This window comes from Mobula birostris, chromosome 11 (genome assembly GCF_030028105.1).
Source record: "Mobula birostris isolate sMobBir1 chromosome 11, sMobBir1.hap1, whole genome shotgun sequence".
NCBI classification, from domain to species: domain Eukaryota; kingdom Metazoa; phylum Chordata; class Chondrichthyes; order Myliobatiformes; family Myliobatidae; genus Mobula; species Mobula birostris.
The window spans coordinates 26730222-26749243 of NC_092380.1; the positions used below are offsets into that span (position 1 = coordinate 26730222).

At 40.3% G+C, this 19022-nt stretch overlaps 1 protein-coding gene across 2 annotated transcripts in view; it reads left to right on the forward strand.

Moving 5' to 3' along the window:
• The window catches only part of LOC140204952 (kinesin-like protein KIF18B), a 114054-nt gene that overhangs the window by 56521 nt on the left and 38511 nt on the right, over positions 1 to 19022 (forward strand). For both annotated transcript variants that reach the window (XM_072271957.1, XM_072271958.1), the window contains 4 exons: positions 6303 to 6465; positions 8719 to 8883; positions 9388 to 9509; positions 11769 to 12016. In XM_072271957.1, coding sequence (XP_072128058.1) covers positions 6303 to 6465; positions 8719 to 8883; positions 9388 to 9509; positions 11769 to 12016 — 698 coding nt within the window. The remainder of the gene's footprint in view (positions 1 to 6302; positions 6466 to 8718; positions 8884 to 9387; positions 9510 to 11768; positions 12017 to 19022) is intronic.

The window sequence follows — 19022 nt, forward strand, 5'->3', positions numbered from 1 at the left end:
TTGTTAATAAATGAACCTTTGAACCTTTGATTTTCCATTTGGTGAAAGGTATTTAGTTAACTTGCATAATATTTTGAGTATTTTGTTCGTTATCCACCAGGTTTTCCAGCATTCGTAATATCTTCTAGTCACTTATTGTAATTCAGCAATATACATGTATACCGCCACGTTAGACAATGTTTCTCCAGACCAGGGTGTAAAACACAGTAGTACGCATAACACACAATAACTTAGGAAAGTAAGAATTAAATCTACAAATTAATTACTCATAGATAAACAAACTAAAGTGCATAAATTAAATATTGTAGGGTACAATACAAATTACTTGATGACACTTCGAATGCGATGCGTTGGGGAGTTCAGAAGCCTAGTGGCTTGAGGAAAGAAGCTGTTATCCATCCTGATCAATCTTGTTTTTATGCATCGGAATCTCCTGCCTGATGGTAAGAGTGTCAAAGAGGATGCTGGATGGATGGGTGGGATTCTTAATAATACTAAGGGCCCTGGTACGCAGCGCTCCTGTTAAGTGTCCCCAGTGGAGGGAGACTTTTGCATTACTTGTTCCCTATCAGGTTGATGGTAAATGCTGTCCTGCATTTTCAGTTGCTCTGTTTAAATCTGGCAGAACTAAAGCTTTGAAAGCTTGGCAACCTAGTCAAATGCTAGTCTTGCACAGTCAGTGCCAATCCCAATGTAACTTTCCTGGATTCCATCCAGTGAGCAAGGCTGCTTGCCAGGCTTCTACAGTCCAGTATGGATTCAGTCTGGATTTCCCTGGAGATAGCATCCCACCAGTAACTAATGTAAAACCAGCTAGAGGCAGGATTTCAGTAGTTTTGTAGATCACACCAGCTGTAAGCCATAGAACAGGACAGCACAGTACAGGCCCTTCAGCCCATGATGTTGTGCCAACCTTTTAACCTACTCTGAGATCAATCTAACCTTTCCTTCCCACATAGCCCTCCATCTTTCAATCATCCATAAACCTATCGAAGAGTTTCTAATGTCTCTTATGTATCTGCCTCTACCACCATCCTACCTGCATGTTCTACACACTCACCATTCTTTAGAAAATAAAGCAAGCTACCTCTAGCATCCTCGCTATACTTTCTTCCAATCACCTTGAAATTATGCACCCTTATATTAGCCATTTCTGCCCTGGGGAAAATGTTTCATAGTCAGATCTACTCAATTAATCATCTTGTACAGAGAGAGAGAGAGGCAAGTAATTTATGGGGTATGGATGTTTCTAGTAATGTTCCTTTTTATTGTGCACTTTTAAGTGCCCTTAAATATAGGAGACAGTTGAGCGTTGACCATCTTTGTGAGTCTGGTGATGTATACAGGTTAAATCTGGTAAGGACAGCAGATTTCCTTTCCGGCAAGGCTTGTTTTTTTTTTTTTTTTTTTTTTGCGGCAATCTTGTGGTTTCATATTTATAGTTACTGAGATAAGCCTTTATTTTGTCCCATATTGACTTAATTACTTGAATCATGTCTCTGAATCAGTGGCTCATATTTCTGATTTCTAATTCAATAAATTACCCACCAGACTGCTGTAACCTTTATTGATATTTGAGGCATATAATGGCAGCTGTGACAATGGGGAATAATAAATTCTTTCCAAACTCGTGTAAAATGAGCCCTAATAAAAGTCTTGAATAGTGTGGTACCCGCGTAGTAAGGAACCTAATGTTTTCAAATACAGTCACACCAAATAAGAGATTATCCCATTCTTTTTAGTTGAATGCAGTGGTTTTACTGGAATGTGTGGCTCTATGGAAAATGGCACATTTGATCTCTTTGAAGACAATGTCTATTTGGATGGCATTTTGAGCCTGGGGAAATGTCATTAGGCTGAGGTGTGCCTGTTGTGGGTTGGATAGAAATACACAGTATAGTAATGTAGTGTACACCCTTCAATGTGATCTGTCATTCAAGCTGTTGCATACCCTTTCTCTGTCTTCTTTGTACTCCGGAATTAGATTACACTTGCTAGTAATGTTTCCAAATAACCTCAAACATGCTGATAACATGCAGTGGTTAATGGCGGAAGACAGGCAAATACGAATGCAAATATTTTTTTTACTCCCATTTGTAACTATTTAAAAATTCTCTCTCTCACTCCCTCACTCTCCCTCACTCTCCCCCACCCTCTCTCTCCCCCCTCTCTCTCTCCCCCTCTCTCTCTCCCCCTCTCTCTCTCCCCCTCTCTCTCTCCCCCTCTCTCTCTCCCCCTCTCTCTCTCCCCCTCTCTCTCCCCCCCTCTCTCTCCCCCCCTCTCTCTCCCCCCCTCTCTCTCCCCCTCTCTCTCTCCCCCCCCTCTCTCCCCCCCTCTCTCTCTCCCCCCCTCTCTCTCTCCCCCCCTCTCTCTCTCCCCCCCTCTCTCTCTCCCCCTCTCTCTCTCTCCCTCCTCTCTCCCTCTCCCTCTCTCTCTCCCTCTCCCACTCTCTCTCCCTCTCCCACTCTCTCTCATCATTGCTGGCAAACTTTTGGGTAGCTAGTAGGAGCTGGAACCTGAGATCCATTCCTTTCCAGCCCCCTTTTTCTTTGTAAAGTATATTTGTTGAACAGTGTGAAATGTGCAGGGAAACTTGAAATTCCAAACAGCTGCTGGACAGCCTTTGCAGGAATTTGTCATTTTCCTTTTGATACCCAGGACCACAATTCAGCGAGTAAGATGACTGCAGTCTGTACATTCTTTATTTACAAGGACCCTACAGTTCACATTTCTGCAATTATGGCCAACAAAAGAATTTAAAGACAGTTTAGGATGAAAGAAAAAGGCTTATAATGTTGCCAAAAAGACAATAAGCCTAGGAGATGGGAACATCTAGAAGACAGGAAAGAAAGACAAAGAAGAATACAAAACTAATTTAACAACAAGCATAAACATCAAGTTGCAATAGCTTGTACAGACACGTAATCAGCAAAGTTAATACGAGTTCCTTGTAGACTGAGACCGCGAGAAATTATATTGATGGATGAGGAAATGTCAGGAGAATGAAAGAAGTAACTTGTGATTTCTCTCTAAAACTTATTTGTCATGTGCATAAGCCACAAAAACATGCTGACTCAGTCAGTAGATTCACACAACAACAAACAAACATTAGTTTTAAAAGACAATGAAGAAAAAAGACCTGTAAAACAGTCTCCATTAGTTGAAGAATTCAGTTCAAGAATCACAATGTTATGTTGCTGCTTTATAAAACTGGTTGGGTCACATCAATGTAGTGTAGTGGTTAGCACAACGCTTTACAGTACCAGCGACCCGGGTTCATTTCCAGCTGCTCTCTGTAAGGTGTTTGTCCTTTCTCCCCATGACCATGGGGAGTTCTACTTGGTGCTCAGGTTTCTCCCACAGTCCAAAGATGTACCCATTGGTAGGTTAATTGGTCATTGTAAATTGTCCTGTGATTAGGTTAGGCTTAAATTAGGGGATCGCTGGGCAGCACAGAAGGATGTTGAGGCTTTGGAGAGGGTGCAGAAGAGGTTTACCTGAATGCTTCCTGGTTTAGGGGGCATGTGCTGTAAGGAGAGGCTGGGCTGTTTTCTCAGGAGTGATGGAGACTGATGAGAGGTCTGATAAAGGTTTATAAGGTTATAGGAAGCACAGATAGATAACCAGTAACTTTTTCTTTCCCCCACGGTTGAATTGTCTAATTACAGAGGGCATACGTTTAAGACGAAAGGTGGGTAAATTCAAAGGATAAATGCAGGGCAAGTTTTTACACAGAGAGTGGTGGTTGCTTGAAATGCACTGCCTGGAATTAATTGTGTAATAAAAAAAACGAGTAATGAGGAGTGTTCATAGACTGTTCAGAAATCTGATGGTGGAGGGGAAGAAGCCCCTGTACTTCCTCCTTGATGGTAGTGACACTAAGAAGGCATGTTCCAGATGCTGACGTTCTATAATGATAGTTGCCATCTCCTTGAGGCACCACCTCTTGAAGATATCCTCATGAAGTTGAGCCCATGATAGAACCAGCTGAGTCTGCAGCCTCTTGTAATCCTGTGCATCAGAGGCTTTGTCCCAGGCTGTGATGCAGCTGGTTAGAATGCTATCCATAGTACATCTTCAGCCTCTTGTTTTGGCAGCCTGAGGTACCCACTGGCTTCAAGCAGGCATCAATCATACTAGTGCCCAAGAATTGTCCTGTAGCACTTGCATGCAAAGTGATAAAGTGCTTTGAGAAGTTGGGCATGAAGCACATCAACTGCTGCCTGAAGAGTGGATCTGCTGCATTTTGCCTGCCATCCCAGCAGATCAACAGCAGATGCCATTTCCTTGCCTCTCACTCAGCTTTGGAGCATCTGGATAATGAAGATTCATGCTTCAGCTCAGCATTCATATCAATCATCCCCTCAAAACTAATGACTGAGATCCAAGATCTGGGCCTTGGTACCTTCTTGTGCAACTGGATCCCCAATTTCCTCATTGTCAGACCCCAGTTAGTATGGATTGGCAACAACATCTCCTGCACTGCGTTTGTCATTTGCAGTCCTCCCTGATCAAAATCGCACAAAATAGCAACAAAAAAAGGAGTGACCAGAAAACCAGAAACATCATTACGTGGACTGCAGAGTTCAACCCACAAACTGTGTTGATTAAACCTTTCACGTTATCCAGGACTCCGGCATTATCCTCCAACAGCATCAAGGGAGAGAGAGGAGAAAGAGACCACAGGGACCTTCCTTTGGGAGCAGCAAGTGAGGGGGGGGGGGTGGGAGAGAGAGAGAGTGTCACATGTAGACACCTTCCTCCAGCAGCAGTGAGTGAGAGGCTGCCTAGTGGTGCTGAACACCTGCTCACCTTCCACTCTCGCCTTGATGATTTCAATCTTCCTTGGTGTTTTAGTCAGTGAGAAATGGAGTTGATCACAGGCTTTCGCCCTGTCTCTAGGCTTCTTGACCTCGAGGACGCATGCTTCACTCGAAGCCTCACGGAATCCTCTTGGAGACAGCAAAGCACCAGATCACTCAAACACACCACCAAAATGTAGATGACAGGCTTCAACAGTAGCAGAACTACATTTGAAAGAAAAAGACTTAAAAGAGGGGTAAGAAATAGTTTCATGAACCTTCTGGAGGATGTTGTCCTTGGTCGCATTGTTTGGTGGTGCCCTCTTCTGGAACCACTAGTATCATCAGTATGTCTACTCCTATAATTAGATTTGACCAAGTATGTCACTGAAAATAAAATATACTGACACAAAATATTGCAGCTACTTGAATCCGGAGCATAAGACAAACTGATGGAGGAACTCAGCAAGCTGAGCAGTGTCTGTGGAGGTGGGAAGGAATTGTTGACCCTCCCCTTCTCTTTACAATGTGTATTTTCTGTTCTCATTCCTGATGCCGAGTCTAGATTCGAAATGTCAACAATTCTTTTCCCCACAGATGCTGCTCAACCTGCTGAAAATCAATGCCCTTGCTGTTTTGTATCACCTTCAAGTCTGAACCTCAAGTAATTGTTGGTCAGCTTAACAAAGAACTGTCATTCGTGGCTGGTCCTGACTTGCTTGCAGACAGATGTTCAAGTGAAATACATCAGTTTATGATATCTTTATTCATTCAGTCCATCCCCTAGTAGTTACCCTAACAACTTAGAATGCCAGCAACCAGAAGATTGGGGTACAATTCTTGCTGCTGCCTGTAAGGAGTTTGTACGTCCTCCCCATGGCCGCATGAGTTTCCTCTGGGCGCTCCAGTTTCCTCCCACATTCCATAGATGTACAGGTTAGGGTTAGTAAGTTGTGGGCATGCTATATTTGTGCCAGAAGCATGGAGACACTTGCAAGCTGCCCCAGCTTATCATCGGACCATATTGCTCATTTCAGAAATGACACATTTCACTGTATGCTTCATGACAAATAAAGCTAATCTTTAATCTTTCCTTTCTCCTCCCTGACAATGCTGAAGCTGATATTTTTACAAGTTTTGTTCACGAACTACTAGAGGATGATCAAGGATGAAATATAACTTCTGCAATTCCATATAATTCCAGGGTGTCTGCTTACTTGTATCTTGTACAGATGGGCTGGCTGCTGTATGTGATACTGTATTTTGGTGAAGATGTTAAACATTGATTTAATCTAACAAAATTATGAAAAAAATGTTTCTAAGCCGAACTACCTAGTCCACAAAGACCAAGAAAATGTCACTAATCCATTTATGTTTGAGTTTACAAAACGAAAAATAAATCAAGTGCACAATTCTAGAAAAATTCAACTGGCCAGAAACATGCACAGTTTTAAAAAGGCTAAATCCCTGATTCAAGCCATTCCTTATCTTTGTGTCCAGCTTGGAGGCGGCTTTGCGAAGTGCTTTTGCCAGTCGCCAGCTGATTCAGAAGGACTATTTCCAACTGGAAGCTCATGCTAAAGAAATAGAGTTGAAGGCTTTCTTCCGTCTGCGGGACCAAGAACGTATTAGAATATTGTGTACCGAGCAGCAGCTGGAACAGGTAAGAGGCTTAATTTTAAATTGGTACAGATCAGGTATGGTTCTTCCTTGCCTGAGAAATTACTTTTATGCCTCACAGATAACCCCTCTGTTATATTGGTGGAATAGGGAATATAAGGCTAGATGGAAGGAAATAGAATTTGGATTAGTTGACAGTTTTCCTCTTCAGGCCTCAATGGCTGACAAAGGATTGATGGCCCAGTTGGAAAAATTTAAAAACGATTGGATAAATCTTACATTAAAAGTATGGCAGAAGGTGGTTAATTCATGTGGAATTAATAACATGTTAAAACTCTTTAGATGGTGTGCATATGATACCGAATTCCTTCCCAACAGAGGAGATAAAGATTTGAGCTATGTATAAAGAAAGGTTTTACAACCTACCTCTCATTTATAGATAAAAGAGTATTACAAAGTTTCCAAATCCTGCAGGACAAACATGGCCTAGAACATAATGACTTTTTTAGGTACCTTCAAGTACGAAACTATGTTAACCAGAGTTGTAGATATACAGACCTATCAACAGTAGAATTAGAATTTTTCAAGATTCTGAATTCGGCTTGCAGTTCAATACCTAGTAAATCAGTTTCTCGATTATATAATGCACTCTCCCATGCTAAAAATGTAAATACACTGTATATTAAAGAGAAGTGGGAGAAAGAAGCGGGGTTGGTACTTTCAGAGGAGGCTTGGGGGAAAATCTGCAGCTTTCAATGGTCCTCGACTAATTCTTTGACTTGAAGAGAACATTGTTGGAAAAACATTATAAGATACTTCAAGAACCCATATCAGGAAAAATATAAAGATACAAATGTGATGTGTTGGAGAAGGTGTGGCTCCAAGGAGGCAAATCATTTTCATATTTTTTGGGATTGCCCTAAATTAAGTCTATTTTGGGAAGGTATTCATAGAACATTAGTTAAGGTACTTAGGTCCCAGATACCTCTGAACTTTGAGACGCTCTATTTGGGGCATGTATTGTTTCTTGAACAGAAGGAAGATATAAAGTTGCTGCAGGCCCTCTTAGCGGCAAGTAAGAAATCAATCACTAGAAAATGGCTAAATCCAATACCACCTACATTAGGAGATTGGTACGAAATTATCTTGGAAATATTTAAAATGGAAAAGTTGACTTACTCCCTGAGAACTCAAAAAGAAAAATTTTATCAAATCTGGAATAAGTGGATTGAATATATAACCCCAATGCGAGCAGACTTTAGATGACTCTCCTAATGATTTATACCGCTCTTCTCATCAACACAGTAATATTGCTAACGTAAGCACCCCTAGTCTAAGTGTTTGTTTTTTTGTTTTCTTTTGGAAAATAGAGAATTAACACAAGTAAAGGGAAAGATTTGGGAAAGGGATAAAAAAATGAAAAAATTAAGTAAATAAGTACATAGGGATTGGATAATTATGTCTGCGGGCAGGAGCAAGCATGAACAAATTAGGATATAAACACCTACAATGGTTGATACATAGGCTTATATACAACATTTTGGACCAGTGGAAATGGTCCAGAAGGGTTATATGGAAACTATTATTACCATTTTTCTTAACAACTAATTCCATTACTTAGCCTAATAGGTTAGATTTACCACAGTACATAATTATCTATTTAAATGTTTATTTTCCTTTTATATCATCTCAATGTGTACTTAAGAATGTATAAATAATTGTAGTTTTATACATATAAAAAAATGGAAAAGGTTATATGTGTGAAAAAAGTACATGATATTTGTGAATTCCTTATCCAAATAAAAATAAAATTAAAAAAAAAATAAATAAAAATAAAAAAAATAAATTGGTACAGATCAATTTGATGCCAGGGTCTGAATAATTTGGTGGTTTAGGTGAATAGTTTACTTGGATGGCTTCTGTGGGGACATAATAATGAAGCTGCATATAGTCCGAAGGCAGAAGATTTAAAGTTTTTCTCACATTCATAGTTTTTTAAAATATGATTAACAATAAACAGTCAAAGCTATAAAAATTCCTGTCTACAAACTGGCATTTAATTACCACTTTAATTAGCTCAGCACAACATTGTGGGCTGAAGGGTCTGTTCCTGTGCTGTACTGTCATAGGTTCTGTTTCTCAAGCTAGGCAGTCAAATAACACTATTGCTTTCAAAGCTATAGAAAATGCAGTGCATTTGGTTCATCTAGGATTCTGTTGAGGCAAGAAATGCGAGATAACAATGTAATGCAGAAGCCAATTACCTGTCACTAGAGTTCTTTTCCTAATTGGACAGGCTTCCTGTAAGTTTGAACGCAGCCAGGCAGCTTCTAGCTGTCGCCGTGACCACCTGCTGGAGAAAATGCAGCAAGTCGAAGAGAAACTCAAGGAGAATGGGAATCTCATTTCTCAGCTGGGAACTAAAATTGGTTCAGATGGTAAAACCACATCATTCCCTCAGGTAAGGAAGAAATTAGCTTCTGGGCACAATATCTGAGTTAAACAAATTTTAGTAACCCTTTCCTCTTTTCAATTGGTTACCTTAAAATAGTTATAAAATAACTTTGGTGCAAAATTTCTGGAAGTTTTATTCTATTAAAGTTGACTAAGCTGCAACAGACTACAGTGTCTTTGAAATCTGAAGGGCTTGTATTGAGTGATATGATTCAGCCTTGCTAACTTATGTTGAAAGATTTAATCAGCTGTGCTGAAAGTACACCTCACCAAAGCTAGGAACCTCTGCACTCCCACCTGCCAGCTAATTACAAGCATTAATAACAACAGTTTCTGGAGAAGATCTTGACCTAGATTACAGACAGTTCTTTGCCTCTGGATGGTAGATAGAACCTGTGGGAAAACAGTTTGATGTTCACGGAGTGATGAGGTAAAATGTCACCATTAACGAATGTATTGTGTTAGTTTGTAAATGGACCTCTTTCCTTCTGAATAATTTATTATGGAACAGATCCTGAAACTGAGCATGAAGAACCTTATGTTGGAGGCTGAAGTGAGCAATAGCAAGCAACACAGTGATTATGTGACACACCTGATGTCATTGCAAGACCGAGACAGTCGACAGACAGAAAAGTAAGAAGCTTATTCATTTGTTAACCTAAATAAATCCAGTTTGGGCTCTTTTATTGTGGCTGAATCAGCATTTGTCCCTGAAGTGTGTGATGCACCAGGTCATAAATTTGGGGAATGTGCTGGATTTGATCTCTGTGCTATGCTGAGTCAGTTAACCTTCAATTAAAATGGATAGTTAGGCCTGGGAATTTGTCTTCAGACAAAGAAGGGAAGGGGAGAAAAATAGCCTGTACCTCAGCTATGATCTGTTGTATGCTTTTGTTTATGTGCACATGAACAGAGGACAAGATTGAGCATGGTTTGAGGACTGATTCATGTACCAAATCTCACTCTTTGCATGTTAGTTAAGACCCATTATTTTTGTGCTGAAAGTGGTGAGGTAAATGGTATGGAAATTGGAGTGAGAACTGTCAAAACAAGCGTGTAACTCAGAACTAGATTCCTCCACCCTGTAATTGGGACAGGACTGTGTACCGTGCTGATTTCAACACTTCATCACTTTCACATGACACAGAGGAGCAAAGTGTCTCTTATTTTCCTGTACCAGCTTCATAGCTGCAGCACAAAGGTAATTTCCAAAGCAGCATATAAGATGTCAACTTTCACCAGGTTGTCAAACACCTGACCTTGTCATGATAATGTGCTTCTATTTGGTTTATGGGCTGATTGTGTCACCTTCAGTATTCTGAGGTAGGTGAATTTGTTTCTGCCACAGCCAGCAATATCAATATTGTCGAGCTAGGGTATTGTTGATTGTGATATCACAGGTTCAGGTCAGGACGGAAACATTGAATCCTCAGTACGTACTATTGAAATCTGTATCCCGAGATGAAGGATCTTGACCTGAAACATTGACTATCCATTGCTCTATGTAGATGCTGAGTTCCTCCAGCATCTTATTTGTTGCTCCACATTCCAGTATCTGCAGTCTCTCATGTCTAGTATAACCGCACAGGCAATGGGGGATTGGTGGTGCAATGCTTTCAGTAAACTGGGAATAGCTTGGAAGGAGTTCTTTGTGTGTCTTTGATTCATTGATCCATTGGATTTGATGTTCAATGCATGGATTTTGAACCAAACAACTAATTATAGTGCCTATAGTTATTCTATTATATTCTATTCTCTTCCATAAACATGGCTACACCTTTGATCTGTCTTCTCTCTGAACTCTGCTAATGTCATGGAGCACCACAACCTGAAGGGGTTTCCAGGATCTTTGCCTTGATGAAGGATTTATGTCCAGACTGTCACAAGCTGACTTCTCACTGCAGAGGCTGGTTACCCTCTGTGTGTTACCAGTACATTCTTGAACCAGAATAGGCTTCAGTGCATTACAGACTCAGTGTAACACGAAAACTGTAGACACTGGAAATCTGAATTAAATGTAGGTGATAGTGTGATCAGCAGCCTAGGTAGAGTGAACAGGTCAATTATTTCAGCAGTGGCTAAGACACAGGTATTTCTGATAAAAGACCATTTAAAAAGCAATGAAGCAAAGAATTTAAGAAATCCTATGAAGGGCTTTAAATAAGACGTGAAAGCAGAATTTGGCCAATCAGCCCTTCAAGTCCGCTTCACCATTCCATCATAGCTGTTATATTATCCCTCTCAGTGCTATTCTCTTGCTGCCTTCACCCCATTCTTTTGCTTTAACTATACCCAATGACTTGGGCCTCCACGGCCATCTGTGGCAATGAATTCCATAGATTCATCTCCCCCCAGCTAAAGAAGTTCCTCTTCATCTCAGTCCTAAAGGGACATCCTTGTAGTCTAAGGCCATGTCCTCGTGTCCTAGACTCATCCACTATGGGAAACATCCTCCCCACATCCACTCTAACTGGACCTTTCAATATTTGATACGTTTCAATGAGATCCCTCTCATTCTTCTAAATTCCAGTGAGTAAAGGCCCAGAGCCATCAAGCACTACTCGTACGTTAATCCTTGAATTCCCAGGATAATTATTCTGTTAAAGCACTTTAACAGAAGGAGCAATTTGTGCAAAAGGGAAAAGGGAGGATAATAAGAATGGTAAATTGTATGGCAACTGCATTTCGTGGTTAAATTGAAGCCATCAAGTATTAGCTGGTGAAAGTTTTCTAAAAGAAGGTTGGATGCTTAAGAACTGGAAACACTTACTAGCCAAAATTGAATCCAGATCAGGCTGTTCCAGGGAGAAAGTCCTCTTGCTCTCTGGACTAAGTGGTAATCCTGGTTCCTAAGGAAGTTAAATTGCTTTGCTTTGCTTTTTGCAATTTCAGGTTAGTGACCACCCTGCTTCAGGTTGTCCGGAAGCAGTTTAACATGCTGAGGGAAGCAAGCCTTGCAAATGAAGACACGGTATCGCAGTTCAGCGACCTGGAACGTCTTGTGCGAGGAGAGAAGGCTGTCTTATGGGCAGACCAAATAGGCACAGAGGAATCTAAAGCAAATCAGCATTCAGAAGTAACAACTCTTGCTACATTTTCTAAACTACATCTTCTACCAGAGAACCTGTTTGAATCCACTGGTAAGTTGTTTCCTTCTTGCTTTGTCATGTTAGTGGACAGTCAGACAATTGTTTCTAGAATTTCAGAACTTGTCTCCTTAGAACCTACTGTCATTGGGGAAAAAAGCTTTTTTAACATTTTTTAAGTGTTTTTTACAATTTGACATGAACTGCGTTTGACTTGTAATTTAATTCTTGTAAATTTGTTGAAGATTTTTTAATGAACATTTACTACTAGGTTTATTAATTTTTATCACTAACAGACAGTTCAGATGTCAGAAGTTCACCTAGTTATAATAAGAATATCATTAAGCTGGAAAGGATACAGGAAAGATTTAAGGATATTACTGGGAGTGATCATTGAGTTAGAAAGAAGGATTAGAGCATAGGAGAAGGGGTGACCTAATAGAAATGTATAAAATCATAAGGAGCATTGATGCACTGGGTAGTCAGTTTTTTTTTCCCATGGTAGTGTAATTTAAAACTAGAGGGCATTGATTAAAGGCGAGAAGGGAAGGATTTAAAGGGGACCTGCAAGGGAAGTTTTTCATGCAGAGGATGGTAGATAAATGGAATGAGGTGCCAGAGAAAACTAGAGGCAAGTACTGTTAGAATGTTTAAAAGATATTTGGGCAGCTACCTGGATATGAACCAAACAAAGGCAAACGTGACCACGTACTGTTCCTCTTTCTTTTGGAGGAAACATCATCCTTCAGGCCTTGCACTCACTTCGGCCTTGCTTGTCATACGTTCACAGAACCAAATGAAGGCTTGCTAGGGGATTAATACATCGCTTACACCGAAGGGACAGACCAAGCTTCAATTCATGATCTAAACTAATTTGATTTTAATACTTTCAGAGGTGTAGTAGGAAAATCAACCAGAGTTCATATCAGGGATCAGCTTTATTCACCATGTACTTTTACAAGCATTAGGAATTTGCTGTAGTGTGGTGGTCAGGGCATGACATGCAACCAAAAAAACAATAGTGATAAAGGAAAAAAAGAATTATATAAAAATAAGAGGTAAAAGTATAGATAAGAAATAATATGTTCATAAATACATAAATACCAGCATGTATTTACAATGTAAACAACATCATAAAACGTGGTTTTAAGTAAACCCTAATGTCTGACAGTCTTCGTGTGTAGTTTTTCATTGATTCTATTGTATGTTTTTTGTTCTGTAAATGCCTGTAAGAAAATTAATCTCAGGGTAATATATGGTAACATAAACAATAGCTATAAAAAGTATTCACCACCCCCCCCCCCAGGGAAGTTTTCATGTTTTATTGTTTTACAATTTTGAATCACGGTGGTTTTTTAATTTGGCTTTTTTGACACTGATCAACAGAAAGAGACTCTTTTGTGTCAAAGTGAAAAAGAGTGATCTAAAGTAATTACAAATATAAAACACAAAATAATTGATCATATAAGTATTCACCCCTTTTAATATGACACACCAAATCATCACTGGTGCAGCAATTTGGTTTTAGAAGTCACATTACTAGTCAAGTGGAGATCTGTTTTTGGAGACCTCTGTGCAGTCAAGGTGTTTCAATACACCTGTATCTGGAAGGTGCAACTGCTGGTGAATCAGTATCCTGGCAAAAACTACACCATGAAGACAAAAGAACACTCCAAGCAGCTCCGCAAAAGGGTTATTGAAAAGCGCAAGTCAGGAGATGGATACAAGAAAATTTCCAAGTCACTAATAACCTTTGAAGTACAGTTAAGTCAATCACCATAGTAGACGGAGCTCTTAAAGACAGCAGAGTCAAGGGATATGGGGAGAAGGCAGGAACGGGGTACTGATTGTGGATGATCAGCCATGATCACAGTGAATGGCGGTGCTGGCTTGAAGGGCTGAATGGCCTACTCCTGCACCTATGTCTATTAAGAAATGGAAAGAATATGGCACAGTTGTAAATCTGCCAAGAGCCGGCCTTCCTCAAAAACTGAGTGACTGTACAAGAAGGGGACTAGTGAGGGAGGCTACCAAGACACCTGTAACAACTTTGGAGGAGTTACAAGCTTCAGTGCCTGAGAAGGGAGAGGCTGTGCATACAATTACTGCTGCCCGGGTGCTTCGCAGCCTTATGGGAGAGTGGCAAAGAGAAAGACTCACATGAAATGTCAGCTAGAATTTGCCAGAAGGCATGTGGGGAACTCTGAGGTCAGCTGGAAGAAATGGTCTGATGAATTTTTGGCCATTAGACTAAATGCTATGTTTGGTGTAAACCAAACACAGCACATCATCAAAAACACACCATCCCTCTTGTGAAGCATGGTGGTGGCTTCATCATGCTGTGGGGATGCTTCATTGCAGGAAGACTTGTGAAGGTAGAGGGTAAAATGAATGCACCAGAATACAGGGAGGAAAATCTGATGCAGACTGCAGACAGAGATTTGTTTTTCAGCAAAATAATGACCCCAAGCATAAAGCCAAAGCTACACAGAAATGGCTTAAAAACAAGTAAGTTAAAGTCCAAGAGTGGTCAAGTTAGAGTTCGGACCTCAATCCAAATGAGCATATGTGGCTGGACTTGAAAAGGGCTGTTCACTCACAATCCACATACAATCTGACAGAACTTGAGCAGTTTTGTAAAGAAGGGGGAAAAATTGCTGTGTCCAGATGTGCAAAGCAATAGAGACCTGTCCACACAGACTTTGGCTGTAATGTTTGCCAAAGGTGCATCTATGAAATAGTGACTTAGAGGGGTGAATACTTACGCAATCAATTATTTTGTGTTTATATTTGTAATTAATTTAGATCACTTTGTAGAGATTGTTTTCACTTTGACATGAAAGAGTCTTTTTCTGTTGATCAGTGTCAAAAAAAACAAATTAAATCCACTGTGATTCAATGTTGTAAAAGAATAAAAAAAGAAAATTTTGGGGGGGGTGAATACTTTTTATAGGCACTATACATACTTTGATAATAAATTTACTTTGAACTTTGAAAATAGTGAATTGCAGTGACTGAGGTAATAGATAAAGGGGGCGTGGGGGTGGGGGACTAACTAGAATAATTGTTCAGATCAATCATATTTCTAATTGCCTAAAATTGAATCTCTTCCAAAAGTACTTATTGTGTTTAAGGACCCAATATATTTGTGATCTGATTAACGCATATCTGCCCTGCTAATCCCGGCTAAGTAAGAGGCGTATGCATCAGTAACTGGCTGGAATCATGCTGTGACAGTTTACGGTAATCACAGCGTAGATTTTCTTTCTAGAAACTCACTATACAGGTTCTGAATTTGTATAACAAATTTGTGAGAGTCAACCATAAACCTGAAGAGCAAATTGGATCTCGTTTAGAAGTGGGAAATCTGTTTTCTGTTAAAAACAAAAGCTACTTTCCGTAAAGGCTTATAATATTTTAAAGTTTAACAATGCCGAGGTAGTTATTTATTGTAACTAATCTAGATCCTTAAAATCCATAACCTGTCAGCAGGATAGGTGTTTTGACAACTAATTGAAGCTGGCATTAAGTCTAGACATGCAATGCAGCAACAGGTAATAAATACTTCAGCTTTATAACTCATTTATAATTTTCAATCACTTCTTTGTACAAACTATATGAGCAACATAAGGAAAACTGATAGAGATTTAATTATTTATGCTACTTGTGCAAAGATATTGACTTTGTTGATGCTTAAAGATTTTTTCCCCAGTTAAGTCATTCCCCAAGTTAACTTACTCAAGTTTACTTCCTTTGGAAATTGTGGTGTAATTTATGTCAAAATGTGGCAACGTTTGTAGTGTTCCTTTAGTGAATAATTTGTACTACCTGCATTTTGCAATACCATAACACTTAAAACCGTGCTTAACATCACTTGGTTACCACAGGACTCATTCTTAAAACAAGTTTGGAATTGAAATTACTTGAAAGGCTTGAGAAAAAATTGTTCAATACCTCTATAGGTGCATGAACAAAATGCTTGCATTGCGATTAATTACTTCAGAAAATTATGTCAATAGTTCATATGCGAATACAGCACACGACTGGTGTGTGTTCGGTGTGGCTCACTGTTTGCATTGACTCCTGTGCAAGTCCATGCATTTAATTGGCATGGTTGCCTCAGCCAGATTATAAGGAATAGTTAATCCTGGTGCACCCTCCTCACTACCTTCCTGACATCTCATTTGGAAATCTGAGATGACTGCATTGAGTTTCTGGTCAAGATGGTGCCAGAAAGCAACGATTCCTCAGGTGACATCTTCCAGATAGTCAATTATTTCACTTTTTCTACACCTTTTACTTCTTCTTTTTATCTTAATTGTGTTTTGGAAATGGTTGTAGCTTGTGACTTAGAGTTCAGAGTTCAATCGAGTGATCCAGCACTCCGCTGTCCCCATGAAAATTCCAGGAGGGGACCGTGAGCATGAGTTGTCCCAATCAGGAGATCAGAGAAGGGACACGGGGCCATGATCGACTCTATTCCTCACCGATCGAAGTGTCTAAGTAGAGTGAAAACATAAAAGGCAAATGCAGGGGAGGTCGGGATGGAAGTTGGGAGGCCGAGTAGGGTTGGCGGTTGTTCTTCACGGGTTGGGCTGCAGGTCGAGAGGCCATGGGTCGGCAGTCGCTCCCCAGGACCTGAGCTTGACCTCTCACTCTCTTCTCACTGATGGAGGATGTTTTCGAAATTCTGAGACATGTTTGATCATTGGTATGGTCTGTAGTTTATATTGGTCTCCTTCAGTTTTTCTGTGTTTTCTTTCTTGTTGCTGATTGGTGGGTGGGCGATTTTACTTTTTTTAGGTGGGGTTTGCGACTTAGTGTTTTTACTTGTGAGCAACTTGCTAGATTTTTGTGTACGAGAGAGTTTTGAGGTTTGATATTATATTGTCGCTTTTTTTGCATAGGAGGGGCTTGGTGTTTAGGGGTTTGATGTTTTAGCTGCTGTGTCCTGACAGGTGATCTATTTTTGTGCGAGGGAGGGGTTGGGATGTTTGGGGTTTGCGAGTTCCGTTTCTTTTTCTTCATGCGGGACGGGGGTTTGACGTCCCTTCTTTCAGTGACTTTCATGGTTTTCCTATATTGTGTGGCTATCTGGAGAAGACAAATCTCAGGAGTTGTATTCTGCGTGCATACCTTGATCATAAAATGAACCTTTGGTAGTTTGGTCTTCAAGGAAGACATTGTCTGTGGCCATCTGTTAGACCAATAGAAAGCTTGCAATCATGTTTTAATCTTAAAATTGATTGAAATGGGATGGTGTGGTGAATAGTGCCTAGACTGACAGTTCATAATTCTGAAGAAATAATTGATTTTTTTTATTATCGTGGAGTATTATTTAAATCTGATCTCTTTGTCAAAAGTAGTTCCAACTGTAGTCATCACAATGTAATCTGGCACTTCAACAAGCAGCCCTGCTTAATTTTTATATTGCTGCTGCCTCACTCCTCTATATGAGATGTCTCTTTTAACTGTATCTAATTTCGAAAGCTATATTTTGGTACAGATTTATTAGCGCCAAATGTACTAAGTTACAGTGAAAAGCGAGACCCATGGTAACTGGCTTAAATGATGACTGCCCAGTGATACTGACTTCAACAATCATGAAGTGCGTGGAGAGTCTGGTAATGGATCCTCTAAAATCTCATCGTACCCTTTCTGGTTTGCCAACCACTAAAACTGGTCCATTGATGATACCATAGCCTCAGTTCTCCACTCCGTCCTGTCCCATGATGCCTCATATGCCAGGATGTTGTTCATTGACTTCAGCCCGGCCTTTAACATGTTCACCCCACAAAGGCTGGTGGGTAAACTGCGCTTGTTGGGACTCAACACTCCTCTCTGTAACTGGATCTTAGATTTCTTGATAGAAAGACCCCAGTCAGTCCGAGTTGGCAACAACATCTCAAACTCCATTACATTGATCAGTGGTGCCCTCCAAGGCTCTGTGCTCAGCCCGATGCTGTGCGCGCTGCTGACTCACAGCTGCACTGCCAGATCCCGCTCAAACCACATCAAGTTTGCTGATGATACAACAGTGGTTGGCCTCATCAGCAACAATAATGAGTCGGCATACAGAGAGGATTGTCAAATGGTGCAAGAACAACGACCTGAGTCTCAACGTGGACAGGACAAAAGAGCTGATTGTGGACTTAAGGAAGGCACAGGTAGACCACTCTCCATTGCTCAGTCAATGGCTCTGCCGTGGAGAGAGTGAAGAGCACAAAGTTTCTAGGTGTGCATATAATGGACAATTTAACCTGGACCCACAACACCACCTCGCTAGTCAAGAAGGCACCTATATTTTCTGAGGAGATTGAGGAGTGCAAGACTCCCCAACAAGAGTGCCCTGTCTGGTTGCATCAGTGTGTGGTACTAGCTGGAAGACATCAGACTGTAAGACCTTACAGAGGATCGTAAAAACTGCTGATTGTCTTCCTTTCCCCCGGTTTGTGACATTTACCGGGAGTGTTGTATACAAAGGGCCCGAAGCATTGTTGAGGATCCCACAATCGCTTTGACCCACTGCTGTCGGGAAGGGGGTAGAAAAGCATCAGGATTAGGACTGCCAGATTGAGTAACAGCTTCCTCCCTCAGACTGTAAGATTATTGTGTACCCTGCCACCACTGAGGTCTCGTTTACTGTTCACTGCATTGTTTTAGGGTTTATTGCTTTCCTGTGCTGTGGTATAATTTTGAATTATATTTTGTTAACTTATTTATGGTAATGTTTTGTTTTATATGCTGCGTGTGATATATATTTTGTGGGTGCACTATTGTTTCATTTGCTTGTTTCTATGTAGCCAGATGACAATAAACTTGAACTTGAAGCTTGTCATACGTACTGTTTGTACAGATCAAATCATTACACAGTGCATTGAGCTGGAATAAGGCAAGACAATAACAATGCAAATAATGTGTAAAGGCTACTGAGAAAGTGCAGTGCAAGTAGACAATAAAGTGCAAGATCATAAGATGGATTGTGAAGTTAAAAGTCCATCTTGGTGTAGAGTCGGATAACCGTGGGATGGAAGTTGTCCTTGAGCTTGGTGTTATGTTC